Raw genomic sequence first — 20,639 nt, 5'->3', positions numbered from 1 at the left:
TAATAGATGTCAGCTGTCCAAATGCAGGCCAATATTAAACCTCCCCTTTATATCCAAAATTTTTGAAAAGGTTGTAGCACAGCAGTTCTGCTCACATTTACTGAGGAATAACATTTTTGAAATGTATCAGTCATGATTTAGGCCTCATCATAGCACAGAGACGGTTGCTAGCTAAGGTGGTAAATGACCTGTTATCAGGGTTTTGTCTCTTTACTTGTTTTGCTCGACCTTAGTGCAGCTTTTGACACTATTGATCACACTATATTGCTTGCTAGACTTGAGAACGTTGTAGGAATAAAGGGAACAGCTCTCTCTTGGCTCAGGTCTTATTTGACTGATCGCTATCAGTTTGTTGATGTAAATGGTGAGTTCACCACACTCTCTGAGGTAAAGTTTGGTGTTCCACAAGGATCTGTCTTAGGCCCACTGCTTTTCTCTTTATATATGCTGCCTCTGGGTGAAATTATACAAAAACATGGTATTCGCTTCCATTGCTATGCTGATGATACACAGCTGTATATTTCAGCAAAGCCAGATAAGAGAGATCAGCTTAACAATGTTGAGAAGTGTGTAAAGGACACACTAGCTGCTTGATAACCTTTTTCTGCTCAACTCAGATAAGACAGAAGTACTTTTACTAGGACCACATGCAGCTGGAAGCAAACTTTCGGATTCTGTAGCATCTCTGGATTGTGTTTCTGTCTCAGTGTGTACAGAAGTCAAAGATCTTGGTGTGATTATTGACCCAAGTCTTTCCTTTGAGTCTCACATGAATAATATCACCAGGATTGCCTTCTTTCACCTTAGAAGTATTGCTAAAATTAGAAATGTGATGTTGTTTGTCTAAGTGAACTTCTGTACCAGTATAATCCTCCACGCCTACTTAGATCAAAAGGTGCAGGCTATACCTCCAATTTTGTTATGGAACAAACTTCCAATCAGTGTTGAGGACTCAGACACAGTCTCAGTGTTCACGTCGAGGCTGAAAACGTATTTATTTAGTCGAGTCTTTTATCAGTAGATTTTTCTTAGGTAAAGGCTCAGATCTGGAGGGATCATGGACATCGAGTATTTGGTGAACTGGGATATTTGTATGCTGTCGTCCCCTCACTCTCACACGTTCACTCAGGTTTGTTGACACATTAAAATAAGGGGAAATGATATGCAGTGAAGTGGGGAATCATCAAAATCTAGAATTTTAGAATCAGGTCCTTTATTATTAAATGCACTCTGCCAAATGTTTCCAATAAAATAAGCACAATTTGAGTTCTGGAGTTAATTGGGGATTGAAGCCTGATAACACGTTAGGTTTGATATCGGACTGAAGAAGAAGAAGCACAATGCAGTTAAGATTCATTTGATGTACCATTTATTTTCTAGGAAAAACAAAACACAAAACCCAAAATCGAGTAGGCCCTTGTCTCATTTGCAGCAGGTGAGGGGGCGGGGGATGGGGACCAGACAGACTGCGGTGGTTGGCGATTTAATTGCAGTAGTTTTGCAGGTCATGTAAGCTGCAGGGTTTGTGGCAGCACAGCTCCACGATGCCTCTTTTCACCATCAGCTCGTTGTAGTCTTTATATGGGTATTCGGCCGTCTCGCCCTCGGTGGCGGATCTAGCCGGGAGGAACCCTGGGAGTGAAGGAAGAAGGAAAATATATATGAAATATATTACATAGCAAATTTGCGATAGGAAACGTGAGCAGCTTGTGGGAAGTGATTGTCCTCTGTCAGACGAGCGTTTGATACAAGTCCAAATTATTTTCTAGTGTCAAAGTTACAATCATAAATTTGTAAAAATCAAATGTTGCTATTTTTCGTTACCCAGCAGAGGATCCACGTCTCTTTTAGGGTTATAGAAGAAGCCGTTGGGGCCACAGACCAGGTACAGGGCGTCGACCAGGTGAGAGCCACACAGGTGTTGAGGTGCTGCTGCATCAGCTACCGCGGAACTGTAGAACGCCAGCAGGAACATTAGAGAACCAGCCTGCAGTAAAAGAGCCATTATCTGGCAGATAAACAGGGGGTGGAAGGAACAAAGTGGTTACAATGGAAGTAATGTTTGGTAACAGGCAAGACATGATGTTAAAGGAAAACAATCTAGAATGAAGTGATGAGAACCTTGAACTCAGAGACCCAAAACTGTTCCTGCATAACAATACCCCTGTGCACAAAGCCATCTCCATGGAGATCTGCTTTACATGGGTTGGAGTGGAAGATCTTTTGCTCTAGAGCTTTTGAACCCTACTAGCATGAATGTGAATGCTGACTGGACCAAAGGTCTCTTCTCCTCACCTACATCACAACCTGACTTTACTAACACCCTTGCAGCTGAAGGAGCTGGATCTCCATAAAATCTAGTGGAACATCTTTCCAGAAGAGTGGAGGTTATTCCAACAGCAAGATACTTAGATGTCCACTAATTCAATATTATCCAAAAGTATTAGAGGATGCTGATATTTGAGCTCCACAACCACCGAAAAAGAATCTTATAAAGCAATACAGAGAATTTTTGAATTCTTACCTTTGTTATTAGCTGGACGAGACGCCCTACGAAGATGGTCAGAGATGCTGAGAGGGATGAGGGACGCTTGAGGACGAGCAGCGATTCTCCTCCACCTTTATACCCGAGCAGGTTGGATTTGTCCGTGTCAGCGGAAAAAAACACGCAGCCTGTAACGCCGCTAAGTGGCTGTCCAATCACGCACGCCACATTAGCTGCGTTTGTTCTAGCTAATTCAGTTTTTACGCATGATCAGACTTGCGCAAACGGTTCAAACTTTCAGATGAGAACTTTGTCTGAAATCAGTTTGAAAGTCAAAAAATTGTAAGTGAAAAATGTGAAAAAATTAAAAAAATTAGGACGGAATGCTGGAAGTCTGGATCCAAAAAAGTGCACCAATTGTTTTTTTTTATAGAAATAAATTACTGATTTGTTTAAACACTGATTATTATGCAAGGTGTTTGCATTAGAGGTCACCAGAAGGTGACAGCTGGCGGAGATCATTTGTGAAGGTGTTTTTTTCCTGATGCGGAGAAGAGGCAAAGCGTTAATGAGCTTCAGTGGCACGAGTATACGTGTCAGAGTGTTTCCTGCTCTCAGCCCAAGGGCCGAAACGTCAACTTTATCTCCTGACGAGACATTATACCTTCAATACATATATTACTGCTACAATTCTACTCTAAATTCATCAAAAACATTTAGGTTGGATCCACCAGACACAGTGAGGCGCTCTCCGTTATTTAGATTTTGTTGTTTTTTTATTTATATTGTGTTGAAATGGTGAAAGTCACAGCACAAGGTTATTAAATCTCTTTAGTATTGCAGCTGAATTAATATATTTAATAGTTTAATTGAATTATACTGAGCTGAATTTAAATTGTAGTTTAATCAAACTGAATCAAATCAAATCAAACTGAACTGATTTACATTCAATTAAATGGTATTTAACTGCATAAAACTTAATTGAATTGAGTTCACCTGAACTGAACACAGTTGAACTAAGATGGATTTAATTGAACTGAATTGAGTTGAACTGAACTGAATTAAAAATAATTTAAACTGAATTAAGTTCAATTGAACCAAACAGTTCAAATTAACTGAATTAATTGAGTTAAACTGAACTGAACTGAGTTAGTTGAGTTAAACTGAACTGGATTAAACTGAACTGAACTGAATTAAGTTATTTGAGTTAAACTGAACTGAACTGGATTAAATTGAACTGAACTAAATTGAGTTAATTGAGTTAAACTGAAGTGAATTGAGTTAGTTGAGTTAAACTGAACTGGATTAAGTTAATTGAGTTAAACTGAACTGGATTGACAGTGAGAAGAGGTTTGACCTCACACTATTAAAAGCCTCTGACACTGAAGACAAAAGTCAAAAGGGACGCAGTATAAACACGTTTATTAACATTGCAGTAAAATAACCTCAGAGTCATTACAAATATTTAAAAATCAATAAATTAAATGTAAATAAAAATAATAAAAAACCCAATCAATAAATAATATAATAAACAAACAAATAATAATCATCGTTGTAATAAACATAACAAAAATTGTAAAGTAAAATTAATTAAAAGAAATGTTAAAAAATAAATATTGCTGATAAGAAATACAGGAGGAAAAATTCAAATCATCCAAATAATATTTTCGATCTAAAAACACTGTTAACAAAAAACAATCCATTAGTGAAAATATTAAAAGGTGTTTGTGTGTTTGTGTGTGTAACTATGGTTACTATGAAGATACAATACAATAATACAGTAACAAATACGTGTGTTAGCCCTTGGACCTGGAGTCATGATGAGTGTTAAGTGTTAGTGTTCATACTGAAGGTTTCTGTAATGGTCTCTAACACACACACACACACACACACACACACACACACACACACACACACACACAGGTCATGAATCTGAGGGTTAATGTAAATGCACTGAATATTTCATGATGATCATCATGCAGTAATCTGTAGTATACAGAGTCTCTGTACTGCCTCTAATCTGAACACTGACCCCCTCATGCTTTATTAAACAGGATCATTCAGCTCAGAACATCCACACTTCTGTACAGGAAAGAGTGGTGGGGTAGATTCTCTCTCTCTCTGTATCTCTTCTACTCTCTTATTCATTTATTCGCTCTCTTTCTCTCTCTATTTCTCTCTCTGTCGCTTTCTTACAGACCCAAGCTGCAATAAATGAGTATATACTGAAGACTCATGCATACATTCACTCCTTTCTATAGCAAAAAGTGTAAAACATGGGCACACTTCCGTTCATTCATTCATTCGTTCGTTCGCTCAAACAGACACCCAAATTGCAATGAACAGTAGATACTGAAGGCTCCTGCATACATTCAGGGCACATTTTCATTTATTCATTCACTCGTTCACTCACTCACTCTCTCTCAGACATTTCTCTGTCTCACATCCTTCCCACAGCTGCAGCTGGATTCCCTCTGTTGCCCATCCTGTATCAGTACGGCGGAAACATCTGGAAAAAAAAAAGTCGCACATGTTTTTATGATGATACATTGGAGGAACTTCCCCAGAACATCCTGTGAAACCGTTCTGACCAATCAAAATCAAGAGTTCAGTCCAACCCTGCTCTGGTCTACATATTCTTACCCTTAATCTGTGGCACCTCTGCGCCCTCCTTACTGTGAGCCAACTGATCGCCGCCATCCACCTCGGACGATAACCTCCTGTCCACCAAATCGGTCCTGACTTGCCCGAGAGTCCTCAGGATGCACATGGTGTCGAGCTTCTCATTCTCGTTGTCTTTCAGCAGCTCTAAGACCTGCACGAAACACCGCAGCCGTGAGTGGAGAATACTTATTCTGACATTAACTGTAGGTCCTGGATGGTTTGTGTTATTAAGGAACGCACCTGCAGGCATTTGTAACTCTTCAGCTCGCTCAGGTTCTCCTCCAGGAACAGCAGGTAGATGCTGAGGTCGTCGTAGCGCCGAGAGTGTTCGTGCAGCCCCTGGGAGCTGCTGAAGGCCGGGAGCAGCCTGTAGGGGTGAAGCAGATGGTTTTGGTGGCTCGGCCATGCAGGACGGAGCGCTGCAGCGATCACCACGGGAATGAGCAGCAGGTACACCACGACGTTAATGCAGCTGAGCAGGCGGAATACACCCATGGCCACCAGCTTACACTGCACCGGCGGGAGCGTGCTCTCATTCAGGACCACACCTGGAGTGGTGCATAGTAAAGATTCATGACAGTTACAGATACTTTTATTATTTAGAAAGTGACCAATCGTATGTGACCAACATTTAATACATAGATTGTTTTCTCCTCGCTGAACTGTTTCTCAAACGCGTTCTCTCAGCACCACTCTCTAGTGTTCCTAAAATACAGATTAACATGGCAGAGGTAGAGCTGCGTCTTCCTGGAGACACAACAGAAAATGAACGTCTGGTTTTATTTCTTTTTTTGAAATAAACTGAGGACTGAGGAGGCATATCGTATCACATCGGAGATATGGAGATGCACATAACCGGCAACCGTTAAAGGTTAAATAAGGTCAGACCTACTGGTTTGTAAGTAGCAAGAAAACTGGTCGCTCAGAGACACCAGGCAGATGTAGTAGAGCAGATAGATGCACGCCAGCAGCAGCGTGAGCAGAGTGAGAACCCGACACAGCAGGTACTTCCACGCCATGGACCGTGTCCAGCACTTGGTTCTTAAATACTGTTCCACCAGAGGGTATTTAAAACAGCCTTCTGTCACTTCCAGAAAGCTGTGTCACACACACACACACACACACACACACACGCAGAAGGTATTTTCATACAGAGTCTCCACTGGTGTCCTAGAAGGCTCATCCTAGTTCCTCTCAGGGTCTTCCTCAAAACTAGGAAGAAAAGAATCTAGGAACTTTATGGTTATGATCTAAAACACAGGTGAAATTATTTTTCTTCCAACTCTTTGAAAATAAAATCTGAGCCTCTCGTTTTTTCTTACATAATAAACAAACACATTAAAGCGCTCAGATCTCCGCTATGGCGCACGAGTGGACGAAAAAGTTAGTGTTATAAAGGCCATATAGTTTATAATCCCTCTATAATCCCTGGAATCTCTCGGGTTGCGTGCTCACCTATGGGAATCCTCTTGGGAGTCCTTGGCCTCAGGCTTGCTGGACGCAATGTTCTTGGCGTGCTGGATGGCCCTGTTGTAACAGCGATCCAGCTCCTCCATAATGAAGCTGAGGTCTGAGGAGAGTTGAGGAGCAGCGGTGAAGCGCCAGAACAGAGCAGGAACATACACCAGGATGGCCAACAGCAGCAGGATGTAAGGAAAAAACTGGGAGCAGAGAAAGTGTAATGTTTCAGGACATTCGGGGATGTAAATATAATACTTGGTGTTTGAGATTTGACAGTGCGTTACCTTGTGTAACCACAGGGGGGAGCCATCCTCTGTAGTCTGGCTTTCAGTGACAACCCAGCAGAAGGAGTCGACGAAGGCGGCCTGGCGCAGGCTGAAGCCGGTCGGTGGAAAGCAGCTAATCTGTGAACCTGAGAGAAGTTTATTAGTGTATTTACCTGCGAGACTCTGTACAGAGCAGCGGCATGAGGGCATGTGCTGGAGAGCACTGATTTACACTGGATTAATGGAGGTTTCAGGAGGAAAGTCAAAATGCTGTACAGCTGATGGACAGATGGGCAGACGCACCACTGGAGCACAGAGGGTACAGGGCCTTGCTGAAGGGCCCCAAGAGTGGCCCTCAACCTTCCACTGAGTTACCATAGGAAGGAAGAAAGGATGAATGGAAGCAAGGGATTAAGTTAAGAAAGAAAGAAAGAAAGAAAGAAAGAAAGAAAGAAAGGAGGAAGGAAGTGCTAGAAGAAAGAAAGAAAGAAAGAAAGAAAGAAAGAAAGAAAGAAAGAAAGACAGAAAGAAAGAAAGGAAGAAGGAGGAAGGAAGGAAGGAAGGAAGTGCTAAAGGAAAGAAAGAAAGAAAGAAAGAAAGAAAGAAAGAAAGAAAGAAAGAAAGAAAGAATGAAAGAAGTGCTAGAGGAAAGAAAGAAAAAAGAAAGAAAGAAAGAAAGAAAGAAAGAAAGAAAGAAAGAAAGAACAGTCAGTAGGGATGAGGAGGATCAGGAAGTCAGGATGCTCCTCATGATGCACCTCTGAGATCATGCACTAGATTGTACTCGTGCACGCGCACAGCATCCCCGCTGTGGGCTGATGGAGAAGCGGCGGCGCGCACACGCGGTTTCGCTTCTTTGTCTGCATCCAGCGGCTTCCTGTCGGGTTTTATAGTAAGAAAAGCCTCAGATGAACGCCGGGGTCTGAGCTGCAGCGGTTCCTGGGCTGTGGTTATGGCCCAGCTCGTGTTACAGCTTTTATATTGTGTGTCCAGTTTGAGGCAAATGTGCTCGATCATTCATCCCTGCATCTTCTACATCTCTTTGTGAAATAAAAAAACAGCCACTTACTGCTTCTGATTACATCTCCTGCACTCTGGTTAATACGTTAATAAACACCACACACACACACACACACACACACACACACACACACACACACACACACACACACTTACCCACAGACACTTCCTGAGCGAACGCGAGGGAGATAAGGAGCAGGGGAAGTCCCACCGCGATGAAGGTGACGAGTTTGTCGGCAGTCAGGTCTAGACGCACGCCTCTGTATTTTCCCTCACTGGGTTCCTTCAGCAGAAAATCTGCAAACACGTACTCTGTAGCGACGTGAGCGATCGCCATGGTGCAGGACACACACCCGCTCTGTCTCTGAGAGAGAGAGAGCGAGAGCGAGAGAGAGAGAGAGAGAGAGAGAGAGGGAGAGAGAGACTCGAGGCTCGACCCCACCACCCCGTCCTGTCAGGAGAACTACAGTATGAATCCTGATGTGTTTCTTCTCTCATGTATTGGAGGCACACAGTTGAACAGGTGTGGAAGCATAACATTTTCCCTTCACGTGAACGAGGAGACCCAAACCTGTTCCAGCATGATAATTCCCCTGTGCTCCATGAAGATCTGCTTTCCATGGGTTAGACAGGAAGATTATGAGTTTCCTGCTATAAACCCTATCAAACACCTTTTGGATGAATGTGAACGCTGACTGCACACCAGGACCTTCTCACCTTCTCACCTACACCAGAACCTGACTGTACTAACACCCTTGTGACTGAATGAATCTTCACAAAAATGAAACATCTTCCCAGGTTATTATAGGAGCCAATTGGTGCTCCATGTGGAATGGATGTGGAATGCTTTGTATTGTATGGTGAGAAAGAACGAAAGAAATTAGGGAGAAACTAAGGAAAGAAGTGATGAAGGAAGGAAACAAGAGAAAGAGGAAGGAAGGAAGGATGGAAGGTAGAAAGGAGGGAGAAATGAAAGAAGTGGAGGAGGAAAGGAAGTATATAATGGCGAAAGAAAGGAATCAAGGATTCCAGATGGAAAGCAGGATTTACAGTAAGTAAGGATGAAGAGGATCAGGATGTCAGGATGCTCCTCCTGATCCAGCGCTGAGATCTTGCACCGAATGTTACTTGTGCAGTTCCTGACGTTATTAACACCCTTGTGGCTGAATGAATCTCACAACAATCTCAACTAACACACTCCAAAATCTAGTGGAGCATCTCCCCAGAAGAGTGGAGCTTATTATAACAGGGACTCACTAGGGAATGTGATGTATGGTGAGATGTCCACAAAATGTTCTCCATATAATGCATAGGTTGTAGAGTTTCTTGTTTGTACGACACATTGTCCCTGTACGCTTGAAAACGAGACTCGAGTGTGTGAGCTGAAGGTTTGAAAGAAGTCTCTCGGTATGAATTACTCAGCATTTATTGACTTCATGAGAAACAAAAGGAACAGTTACAAAATAAAAGACAAAACAGCACTCTGGACAGAGACACTGATCAGACTACAGAAGAGCAGATTCGCTCAGGAAAAAGAGAGAAAGAACGAGAGAAAAAAGGAAAGTGGATACAGTTTTTTGAAGGTTTTTTTGTGTTGTTTTTTTTTTATTATTATTATTATTCATGCCATAATCCTGCGTGTCGATTGATTCGGGTGTTTTTTATTTGAACATTCAGTCGTGGAACAGGTCGAAGAAGCTGTGGTCGTCGGACGCGTCCTCGGTGGCCACGCCGTCGCAGTAATCAGGAGGGTTGAACACTTGTAAGTCGTCCACCTCCGTCTGTACGTTGAAGAAACTACAAAGGAAGAAAGAAAATCGTTTAATATATTTACACACTTGGGAGTAACAAATTGTTATCAGGGAGTAATTTGTTCCAGACGGACAGACAGACAGACGGACAGACAGACAGACAGACAGACAGACAGACAGACAGTTTTATACCATTGTAATTTCCCAACAATCACATATTGACAGAATTTGAATCGACACAAAAGGTCAGAGGCACACAACTGTACAGGACGTCCCTGGATGCAGTAGCATTAAACTTTCCCTTGAGAACTTTGAGACCTTTTCCAGCATAAGATTTGTGCACAAAGCCAGCTCTCTGAAGATCTACATTTAATAGGACGGACTGAAGTAAACCTCTGAGACGAATGTGAACACTGACTGCACCCCAGGCCTCCTCACTTCCTCACCTACATCACTAACACAAACCTTGTGTCTGAATAAATCTCCACAAATCTCCACATCAATCTAGTGGAACATCTCCTCAGAAGAATGGTTATTATAAGAGCGAATGGGAACTGGGGCGATATAATGGAATCACATAGCAATCTAATGAGAGAAATGAGAGACTGAAAGAGATTAGATACACCGCCAGGGCTGAGGGAGATCAGAAAATGAAAATTCCCCCGAGTAACATGGAAGGTATCAAGATTCCAGACATGTAAGTGGCCCTAATTGTCTAACAGCTGGGTAATAAATATGCATCTGCATCTGTTGTTGGGTTTTTGATTTTTATCAGATCACGAATGATAAATGAAGCGTCCATGAAGCGAATCCTAGATGGTGTTTTAGGTAGTGTGTTTATCGGACCCATAATCTGGAATGACACTTTGAAGCAGATGGAAAAGGGGAAAGAATGAAACAAGCACATTTCTGACACACTCCTGCGCCACCACTTGGGGGAAAACAGGGAAATTCACTTGAGTATATATAATAAAAGTTTTGGGTTTACAAAAATCTTTCCAAATAGAATTGTGTTGAGTCATCACGTGATTATGATCGACACCTGAGGGCGGAGCCTGATGACGAGAACATGATTACCAGAGCAGACAGAAGTCTACGGGATGTGCTTCATTTCCAGACCAACCATTTTTGTTCCCCCCCCATTATTTTTTCCATTTTAGACTCAATTTTTTTATGCTTTTTTTAAAGACTGACTCATACCTGAAGATGAGGTCATTCTTCTCACTGTGGTAGGTGCAGGAAACGGGGAGGCAGCCACAGGAAGTAGTCATGATGGAATAGTGGGCTGAAAAAAACAAATCAGCATTATGAGTAAAACTTAAGGACATTACATCATCATCATACTTAGGTCTACCAGGCAATTAAGGAACTATGTGTGTGTGTGTGTGTGTGTGTGTGTGTGTGTGTGTGTGTGTGTGTACTGACCATGTGGGTGGTGTGTGTCGTGGTCGGACATGTTGACGGACCACAAACGCACCCTGAGGCCCTGCTCGGACTTATCAGGGCTTCCCATGTACAGCTCGTTTACGTGACTGGCGTCGGCAGGGACCTCCATCGGGTGATCGTGAGACGGCAGGGATTCCTTCTTACAGCTCTCGTTCTTGCTGTCCAGCTCGTACATCACACCCTGCCGTATTCCAGATAAAGGAGGGGCGGGTTACATCACCATCACCATCATCTTCATCAACATCATGTTTAAGTAGCACTGTTTATAAACCCAAATGTTGTTATACTGAATAAAAAAGTCAAACAAAAAAATTACAAGCAACAAAAAAATACCGTGACAGAACGAAGACAACAATAACAAACCGAAAACATCAAAAGTAAATCAATAAAATTAATCATTAGAATTATAATAGTAAATGAAACACTTGGGTAAAATGAATGCATACAATGAAAGGTATTTAAACGCTAATGTGAGAGAAGAAGATAAAAAAAAGGAAAGAAGTTGAACGAGAAAAAAAAATAAGAAGAAGAAGAAAAATGCTGAAAAGAAAAAGGGAGAAGAAAAAAAAAGAGCGGGAAGACGAAATGAGCGAGAAGAAATGAAAGGAAAATAATGAAATACACAATAAAAAATGAGCAAAAAATCTGGGGGAAAAAAAATAGACAATGAAGAAGGAGGAGAAGAAGAAGAGGAAATTACCTCACACCACAGAAAGTGGCCCATGGTTTTGTTCGGAGAAACTCTGAAACCTGTGTAAAGCGGGTAAAGTGTGAAGCGAGGTGATGGAGCTTCAATCACGTCTCGTTCTTGGTATCGAATTTCGGTGTTTTTAAGAATCTACACAGAGCAGTGTTTTATCCAGACGCAGGTGTACCCCAGCCCTGCCCTCACCTGCAAATCCCACCCTGCAAAACCCCTTCAAAACTAATCAGAGGTTGCCAAATACTCTCACATTGTGCAAGTTTCCAAACTAAAAATTATGTCGATGTTCAGTAAGAAATACGCTCAGAACTGTGGCTCTGAAACCTGACCATAACATTTTTTTTTCCAATCGCATTCCACATCGAGGTTCCATTCGCTGTTCTAATGACCTCCACTCTTGTTAGATGTTCCACCAAATTTTGTGGAGATTCATTGAGCCACAAGGGTCTAGAAGTAGTGTTGTTTTTGTAGTATTTTATCAAGTCTCCTGTTATTGCACTGCATCTCAGGTGCACTAGCCTGTCCTGGTGTGTGTGTGAGTGTGTTTGTGTGTGTGGATGTGTATACATACTGTGCCGTGTGTGTGTGTGTGTGTGTGTGTGTGTGTGTGTGTGTGTGTCTGTGTGGTGTGTGTATGTGTATGTGTATGTGTATGTGTGTGGTGCATGTGTATGTGTGTGGTATGTGTGTGTGGGTGGGTATGGTGCGTGTGTGGATGTGTGTGTGTGGTGTGTGTGTGTGCGTGTGTGTGGTGTGTGGGTGTGTGAAAGCACATCTGCATCGTTACCTCCTCGAAGTGGATGAGCACATCCAGGTGGGATGTTTTGTTCGACTTGCTGCTGTCCTCCACAAAGTGGAGGTGCTTATGGGTGGAGTCGTACTTAAAGTCCCCCCACGCGATCGTATCGTCCTTGGTGGAGCTCTGCGCGAGTGTGAAAGGAGACTTTGTGAAAGTTACAGCTTTAACCTCAGAATGTTACTACAGTAAATGTCACTCATTCCAGCGTCAGAGCTGCTGTTCTACACAGTGAATCATTCAGATTTCAGAATTCTGCACCCACATGACACACAAGTTTACACTAAAAGGTTTAAGAACTGCTCAGATAATCGTGTTTACATACCACACACAGCGTGCCGCTGATCTTAGAAGGCGATCCTGCAGAAGAAATCAGAAACATCATGCCGTTTCATTGGAATTGTTTCATCTAGAAAAGGAAAGACTGTGGAAAAATTGCGAACGCAGACTTACGGCACGGCTCGCGGCTGGAGGAGGCCCAGGCCATGGGGCAGAGGCACAGGAAGGCCACGCAGAACAGCTCGACGGTATGCATTTCGCTCTTCATCAGATTCTCCTCAAGTGCAGGTGTGGTTGTGGTGCTATTTATACACGGTGTCCGTCACCCCCTCCTCGCTGCCTCCTCGATAGACGTTACACAATCTCCCGCTGGTCATGCAAGCGGGACAACCACGAGTCCGGCATGACCACGGAGACAAACAAGCGTTATTAAAACAAACCGGCCAGGCCTCCTAGAGGTTCTCGCTCACTCTCTGGGGGACCTTCTGACTCCGGAGCGGCGGGACGTCGGTTCACGTTAGGTGATGCGATGTTCTTTTACCGCGAAACGATCTAAAGAAACCCTCGATGATGCAGGTGTGTAAATAAAAGTCTTATTATTGGAAAAAGTTTTTCAGCTCGCTTTGATAGACGTTCTAACAAAAACTGAACATGATTTAAGGAGATACAGACTAGAAAGAAGTGAAAAGATCTGCCAGAGGAGTAAATGAACTTAAAACTCGCTTGTTAATTATTGTTTTTAAACAGTTTGGGTGTGAAAAGATCTTTAAACCAACGCAACTAAACAAGAAAATGACTCAATTTAAGGATCGTCATTATTATATCATTCGGTCTTAAAATGAAACTACGAACGAGTTTTACTATTAAAATCAAAAATCACGTATACATGAATATTGTCAACATTATTTATCCCAATGAGGATTTCTTGTGTTACACACCGTAGTTATGATGCAAAAACAAAATCATTACTCAAAATATCGAAAGTTATTGCAACAGAAAACATTATGGAATGTATTTTTCTTGGTTATTGAACACTGGAAAATTTTCAACTTGAGAAACTGAAATCAAACTACAAAACAACTAAAAACGTCATAAGTACTTTTTCCTATTGTTTGTTATTAGGTTGTAAATTAAAGGTTGATTTTTACGTTGTACATAAAAGTTCAAATCCTGAGTGTGATTATTGAGCATTTTTTACTGGGAACTTATTAAAGCTAAAATAAAGCCTCTGATGGTAATTAAGCCGAATTTGCAGGTGAAATAATTAACATTAAGGAATACTAACTGAGTAAAAACAAAAAAAGATCAATAATCTTAAAACAATCATAACTTTAGTGCATAGTATTTTATTTTTAAAATAGGATGTGGTTTTTATGGCTAGAAATACAATTAGAAATAAGTCTTGCCTATGAGGAGTTTTTGCAGTGTATCGAGACTAAGTTCTAGAAATATTCTTCTTGTCAGTGTGGCGCAATTTTCCAATGATAGATGGATGGATTAAAAAAGGATGGTGAAACAATATGATAGAAACAGCAATCGGGGTCTGGTTGATTGGCTTCAGGTGACACAAGCAAAGCAAAGACACTGTTTGTGGTTTTAGATCTCTTAGAAGGTTGGATGGAGAACCGTAAAAGAGCATGAGCAGATATCATTTTGTGTTTGACAGTATGACACTATTCAAAAAAATGCTGAGGAGGCATTATCTCCCCAATCATCTCTCGATGATTATCGGCGTGTTATGTTCTTGCACCGGGTTGTGCGACCTCGTTCGGCCTAAATTCTGGATGCAGGTGAACGTTCATGTTTGTTGAGCTTCGCCGCATGTTTTTTTCGACTCGGCTCCAACAGAGAGCCGGAGAGCAGCTGGGGACATGTTTTCTGTCATTTTCTGAAGATATGCTGTGTGCCTGGAAAGAAAGCAGAGGCATGCAGAACGAAGGGGGGGGGGTTATTTCCCGTTTATGATGTACACATCCTATCGAATAATCCTGCAAATCCGAACGAAACTCTGACCATCTTCGTCCCGTAGAAATGAGTCACAAATGAGACAGTGTGATTAATAGCCAACCAACTTCCTCAACTGTTAAAGTAGAAACCCGTTTTTTTATGGGCAAAAAGGAACTGACAATTACCTCACACCACAGAAAGTGGCCCATGGTTTTGTTCGGAGAAACTCTGAAACCTGTGTAAAGCGGGTAAAGTGTGAAGCGAGGTGATGGAGCTTCAATCGCGTCTCGTTCTTGGCATCAAATTTCGGTGTTTGTAAGAATCTACACAGAGCAGTGTTTTATCCAGACGCAGGTGTACCCCAGCCCTGCCCTCACCTGCAAATCCCACCCTGCAAAACCCCTTCAAAACTAATCAGAGGTTGCCAAATACTCTCACATTGTGCAAGTTTCCAAACAAAAATGTATGTCGATGTTCAGTAAGAAATACGCTCAGAATTGTGGCTCTGAAACCTGACCATAAAATCGGTATTTCTTTTTGCACATCGCATTCCACATCGAGTTCCCATTCGCTGTTATAATAACCTCCACTCTTGTTAGAAGATGTTTCACCAGATTTTGTGGAGATTCATTGAGCCACAAGGGTGTTAGTAAAGGTGGAGGTGAGGTGAGGACGCCTGGGGTGCAGTCAGCATAAAAGAATCAGGGTTCCAGGGTTGAAATCGCCTTTACGTTAATGGCATTTGGCAGACGCCCTCATCCAGAGCGACTTACAATTACATCTGAGCAGTTGAGCGTTAAGAGTCTTGCTCAAGGGCGCAGTAGTGGCAGCTTCGGTTGGTGGTGCTGGGATCTGATCTCATGACCTTATGGTCCAATGCCTTAACCAGTGAATGACCACTTCCTCTAGACTCATGTATCTATAGCAGGAGATCTTTCACTCCATTCTCTGGATTTTTATGGAGCTGGATTTGCACACAGGGGCAATGTCATGCTGGAACACATTTGGGTCTCCAAGTTCAAGGAAAAAATTCATGCCACTTCATCCAAAGATGTCCTATAGAACTGTCTTCCAGGAAGACTCTGGGTTACTATAACTGCAAATGGGGACTTGATGTGGAATTTTTTACTCGACAAAATCAGCCAAACTGCAGAGGTTACAAACACACTTGCGCAAGGCTGTGACTAACCAAGGGATGATACAGTATGCAAAGTGTGTTTGTTGTGGTTTAGTGGTTCCCTATATGATTCTTTATTCTATCACAGATTTCACAGAAGACAAGTTCTCTGATCAGTTTCGAGTTTGACCTACAGCGAGACCCAGCAACAAATCTTAAGAGCGTGGCGTTTTTTTTTCTGTTCGTGTTGACGAGATTAGGGGCCGGATTATAGTCTCAGTGGTTGATCAGGAGTTAGAAGATACTGCTGATCCTGGGATAAAATCCCAGAATTGACAAACCTGCCAGTGCTGGGACCTTTTTTACAGGAAGTTTCACCCCTTAAATGTTGTATAATTTTAAAAAAATGTAAGTTGTAGGTTTATGTTCTGACAAACTGAAGCATTGGAATAAAATTCCATGAGCAGGACGCAGGACGGGAGCTCCGCAAACTCAAACCCTGCAGAGCTGCAGAGCTTCAGAGTGACCAGAACAACAGCCTTTTCTGTATACTGTGACCTCTTCTGGTTGGTCTTCTGTAATTCACTCACATATCAGACACACATACACTTAAGTAGTGAATTGGCTTGCTGATACTTCACAATTTTCTCTTCTTGTTTGTAAAAACCATCCTAGCGATGTGTGAGAGTTGCTTAATGTCTGGTCAATTTTTAGACTAATGCACTGTCCGACTTGGGGTCACATGATTCACTAGTGGCAAATGTTTTAGTCTATTTTAGCATGACAACATTAACACAGATTAAAAACACAGAACTACACAGAACTCAAAAACACAAAGTGCACATGTGCTACATTTAGTGCAGAAAAAAAAAAAAGTATCGGGACACCCAACATTTCCACCCATGTTATAAGATGCACAGACAATTGAGGTCCTTTTTTTAAAATATATATATCTATATATAATTAAAGCTGCTGTTGTTTAGCTGCGATTTGCTTTTTATTCGCAAACTTTTACCTTTTCTTTAGTATTTGGAAAATCAGCTCGTGACGCATTTCACTGTACCGTCGATCAACTCGGATTCAAAGCGTCAAAAACGCACTGTTTTAAAGACTGAACGCGTCCGTATTATTCTTAAATGCGAATCCGCAGAATGAGGCTTATTTTAATAATATTTTATAATAAAAAATAAATGACCACCGCTCACAAAACTCACATCAAAAACTTCGATTTTATTCATCAGTCGTGTTTTCATGTATTTAAACGGTGATAACTGGTTCCACTTCAGGTGAGTGACACTTATTTTATATCCAATGGTGAACTAATGTATAGTTGGAGGTAACACTCTTGTGGCTAAATGAATCTGCACACAAAATCTTGTGGAACATTTCTTTAGAAAAGTGGAACTTATTATAAGAGCACACTGGCTTGTGCAACCCTAATGGCTGGGGTCGGTCCCCAGTCAGGGAACCGACCCCAGCCAGGGAACCGACCCCAGCCATTAGGGTTGCACAAGCCAAGCCAGTGCACTCTTAGTGCCGGTCCCAAGCCCGGATAAATGGGGAGGGTTGCGTTAGGAAGGGCATCCAGCGTAAAACGTGCCAAATCAAACATGTGGATGATCCGCTGTGGCGCCCCCTAACGGGAGAAGTAGAAAGAAAGTTTATTATAAGAGCAAATATGGAATGGGATTTTCAAAAAGGAGCACATACCAATCTTGTGCCCAGACGTCTACAATATAGATTCTGTTCTATTTGTGGCCCATTTGTCCACTGAAATGTTAAGTGGGAAAACTCTAAACCTTTATACGATCTCAGACCATTTGGTTGATAGTCAGGTGCTGATTTTTTTTCTTGTGATCACAAGATGCATGTGTATGCAATTTAATGCACATTACATTTTGTGCCAGTGAAGTGCAAAAACATCTAAACAATAATCAGATTTAATGTCTTCCCAACTGTTTATATGCTTGTGCACAATCTGCATGAAGAAAAAAAAAAAATGGCCCCAGTGGAGAAAGACAGTTGAGTTTCACAGTAAAGGAGCAGTCTTAAAAGAAAAGAAAAGCAAAAAAATAAAAAAAATATATAAGCTCAAAAAGAAAGTTGGGGAAGACCAGAGCGTGGCTGACGTAGCAAGACGAAGTGGAAAGTAGCCTGCATTGAAATCAGTTAGACAGGAAGAGGGACAGATTCTAGAGAGAGAAATAAATGCACAGATTTCATGGTAATGAAAGAAGAAAAAAGGAAGCGAAAGTGGAGTTGGGAAAGCCGGTGCTTCGGGGATGAGTGGAAGAAACTCTGTGTGTATTGAGCATTTTGGAAAAAGGCCTTACCCACACTATCTTCACCGCAGTTCACCAAGAAGTGACAGCCAGGGTTTGGGTTACGCCCACCAGCTGTACAGGTCCCACAAAGTTTTAAGCATACAGTTGTATAGAACGTCTTTGGAAATATTTTAATTAGGAGACCCAAACCTGCTCCTGCACAAAGCCAGCTCCATGAAGATCTGTTTTCCATGGGTGGGAATATCTCCTGCCAAAGACCAATAAACTCTATTAATCACCTTTTGAATAAATTCTTCACACTGACTGCACCCCAGGAACCTCCTCACCTCACCCACATCAGTACCAAACTTTACTAACTCCCGTATAGCTGAATGAATCTCATGCAAAATCTAGTGAAACATCTTCCCAGAAGAGTGGAGATTACAACTGCAAATTTCTAACAAAAAAAAGCAGCAGAAATCTTATGGTGAGGTTTCCACAACTTTTCTCCGTATTGTGTAATCATTGTAAAATGATATTTAAAATAAAGCTTGAAATTTTCCTTAAAAAATTAGAAATAAATTGTAGAAAACCAAAGCGTTTAATCGCATCGGTTCATATATTAATAAACATAAAGACACCTTTCACTTTCAGCAAAACCGATTTACATGAAAGATGCGTTTTCTTCTAAACAATTCAATGACAAAGGTTTTGTTTCTACGCCAAAGTGAGATTATGATGAATGTGGAAATTTCTCCATTCATGATGAGCACGATATTGGACAGACTGATGTCAAGGTTTTGGTAAAACTCCTTTTTCATGAAACGGGGAATGAGAGGTGGAAAGAATGAGAGGGGTTGTTGAAAGGGGTATTACGTTAAGCAGTAATAAAGAAGTGCAAATTGTTGCTCAAGCCAAAAAAAACGAAGACAAAATTAGGAAGTGGAAATGCACGCTCTGAGACGATATTTCAGTTCTGTTTACAAACATCCGAACTGTAATGGCCAATACAGTGCACAGGCAAAGTGCATTCGATTTAGTATTGATTAAATTAAAACACAAAACACACACACACACACACACACACACACACACACACACACGGTGCACATTGCAAAAGTGCTGCAGTGTAAATAATGCACACCACCACAGCTGCTTGTTTTTCTTCTTTTCATTTCCATTGTTTTCCTACATGAAGGACTGCTCTAATAACAAAACAAAAAGCAAAAGCTCTTCAGCATCAGAGAGTCCCAGAAAACATTCGATTGAAAGAAATGCACAGGGACTGGAGTCCTTTTGCTGAACACGATGGTAATTTTGATGATGGTATTTTCATTAAATGCTCATCCACATCGTCTCTGATTACTCTCAATTTCATTCACTGCTCTGCTGCATGAGCGATTTGCAGCACGTTAATGATAAACATCACTTCGATTATAAGAACCTTCACTTCTCTGGGAAGATGTGCCACTAAAATTTTGTGCAGATTTGATGAAGATTTATTAAATTACACGGATGTTAGTAAAGTCAGGACCTGATGTAGGTGTGCAGGAGGCCTGGGGTGCAGTCAGCGTAAAGAATTCAGTCCAAAAGGATTTATACTGTAGAAGATCTTCAACACACTTCCAGCTATATGTAAAGCAGATCTTTCATGGCATTGGCTTCGAGCTTCATTATTGCATCATCATGCTGGAACAGGTTCACGTGAAAAAGATTTCAAATCCTATGCCTTTAAATTAGTTTGAGGAGGAACAAAACAAAAAAATCAGGATGAGCATCAACACCCTGTGCCTCAGTGTCTACACTTCAGCAGGCCTTGTGGAATCCTCTGGAAGACCAGTTTGTCCTGAAAGCTCCTGCAGGTTGCATTTTTTTTTTTTTTAAATGATTAAAGCTCTTGCTCATGAAAGCGTAATGATACCCAGCACCACGTCAAACCTATTAATGTACATTTGCTTAAATGCATGATTAATAAAAAACGGTGTGAACTCGCCCAGTAACAACCATTTCATTAAATTTTTCAGGTCAGTCAGCTTTTTTTATTGGGTTTCCACTTCCCTTCGGGCGGCATGGCTAAACGGTCTCCTCCACCGCACCTCTCACTTCCAGCTACATGGGTTTTACCTAAAAATCAGCATTTCCCAACAACACATTGACCAGTTATCGATCCCTGGAGCAAGTCTGATATTAGCATAAAGAAAAAACTTTATCCACCTGCAGAGACAAACTCAAACCATTTGAAAGTTCCATAATTCTATTACAAAGAAAATTCTAAGAAAAACCCATAGAAAAGCACAAAAAAAAAAATCAAGCTATTATGAGCAAAAGTCCACAAAACAATTGTGGAAATCACAAGTAAGGGGTTAGTCCAAAAATCTTCTCAGATATGAGAAAACAAATATTAGTGCAAAAGATGTTTACTGGATGAAGAAAATCGCTA

At 41.5% G+C, this 20,639-nt stretch overlaps 3 protein-coding genes across 4 annotated transcripts; all 3 read right to left on the bottom strand.

Moving 5' to 3' along the window:
- Positions 1–1,352: 1,352 nt before the first annotated feature.
- ins (preproinsulin) lies at positions 1,353–2,611 on the bottom strand. The gene is made up of 3 exons (XM_046839543.1): positions 2,525–2,611; positions 1,825–2,008; positions 1,353–1,632 (listed from the first exon to the last, which is right to left on the bottom strand). Exons 2-3 carry the CDS (start codon positions 2,003–2,005, stop codon positions 1,484–1,486), a joined length of 330 nt encoding a protein of 109 aa, XP_046695499.1. The 5' UTR covers positions 2,006–2,008; positions 2,525–2,611; the 3' UTR covers positions 1,353–1,483.
- Positions 2,612–3,889: 1,278 nt separating this feature from the next.
- panx1b (pannexin 1b) lies at positions 3,890–9,159 on the bottom strand. Of its 2 annotated transcripts, XM_046839474.1 has the most exons (7): positions 8,053–9,159; positions 6,895–7,022; positions 6,605–6,810; positions 6,042–6,247; positions 5,390–5,697; positions 5,129–5,300; positions 3,890–4,994 (listed from the first exon to the last, which is right to left on the bottom strand). In XM_046839474.1, exons 1-7 carry the CDS (start codon positions 8,231–8,233, stop codon positions 4,909–4,911), a joined length of 1,287 nt encoding a protein of 428 aa, XP_046695430.1. In that variant the 5' UTR covers positions 8,234–9,159; the 3' UTR covers positions 3,890–4,908. The 2 variants fall into 2 exon arrangements, with proteins under 2 accessions (XP_046695430.1, XP_046695429.1); XM_046839473.1 differs by having other exon boundaries at positions 6,605–7,022.
- A 147-nt stretch (positions 9,160–9,306) lies between these two features.
- Positions 9,307–13,204, bottom strand: epd (ependymin). The gene is made up of 6 exons (XM_046839520.1): positions 13,046–13,204; positions 12,918–12,952; positions 12,584–12,718; positions 11,073–11,274; positions 10,848–10,932; positions 9,307–9,693 (listed from the first exon to the last, which is right to left on the bottom strand). Exons 1-6 carry the CDS (start codon positions 13,137–13,139, stop codon positions 9,570–9,572), a joined length of 675 nt encoding a protein of 224 aa, XP_046695476.1. The 5' UTR covers positions 13,140–13,204; the 3' UTR covers positions 9,307–9,569.
- Between the last annotated feature and the right edge of the window lie 7,435 nt (positions 13,205–20,639).

The sequence above is a fragment of the Silurus meridionalis genome, chromosome 25 (genome assembly GCF_014805685.1).
Source record: "Silurus meridionalis isolate SWU-2019-XX chromosome 25, ASM1480568v1, whole genome shotgun sequence".
Taxonomy (NCBI): domain Eukaryota; kingdom Metazoa; phylum Chordata; class Actinopteri; order Siluriformes; family Siluridae; genus Silurus; species Silurus meridionalis.
The sequence above is the reverse complement of the archived record's forward strand: the minus strand, read 5'-3'. Positions and strand labels throughout refer to the sequence as shown.

Coding starts and splice junctions, on each gene's coding strand:
- panx1b (XM_046839473.1), bottom strand. CDS start 8,233: ATGGCGATCGCTCACGTCGCTACAGAGTACGTGTTTGCAGATTTTCTG. Junction 7,023..8,052: donor CGCTCAGGAAGTGTCTGTGG/GTAAGTGTGTGT, acceptor AACTTCTCTCAG/GTTCACAGATTAGCTGCTTT. Junction 6,248..6,604: donor TCCCAAGAGGATTCCCATAG/GTGAGCACGCAA, acceptor TGTGTGACACAG/CTTTCTGGAAGTGACAGAAG.
- ins (XM_046839543.1), bottom strand. CDS start 2,005: ATGGCTCTTTTACTGCAGGCTGGTTCTCTAATGTTCCTGCTGGCGTTC. Junction 1,633..1,824: donor AGACGTGGATCCTCTGCTGG/GTAACGAAAAAT, acceptor CTTCACTCCCAG/GGTTCCTCCCGGCTAGATCC.
- epd (XM_046839520.1), bottom strand. CDS start 13,139: ATGAAGAGCGAAATGCATACCGTCGAGCTGTTCTGCGTGGCCTTCCTG. Junction 10,933..11,072: donor CGACACACACCACCCACATG/GTCAGTACACAC, acceptor TGTTTTTTTCAG/CCCACTATTCCATCATGACT. Junction 9,694..10,847: donor AAGAATGACCTCATCTTCAG/GTATGAGTCAGT, acceptor CTTCCTTTGTAG/TTTCTTCAACGTACAGACGG.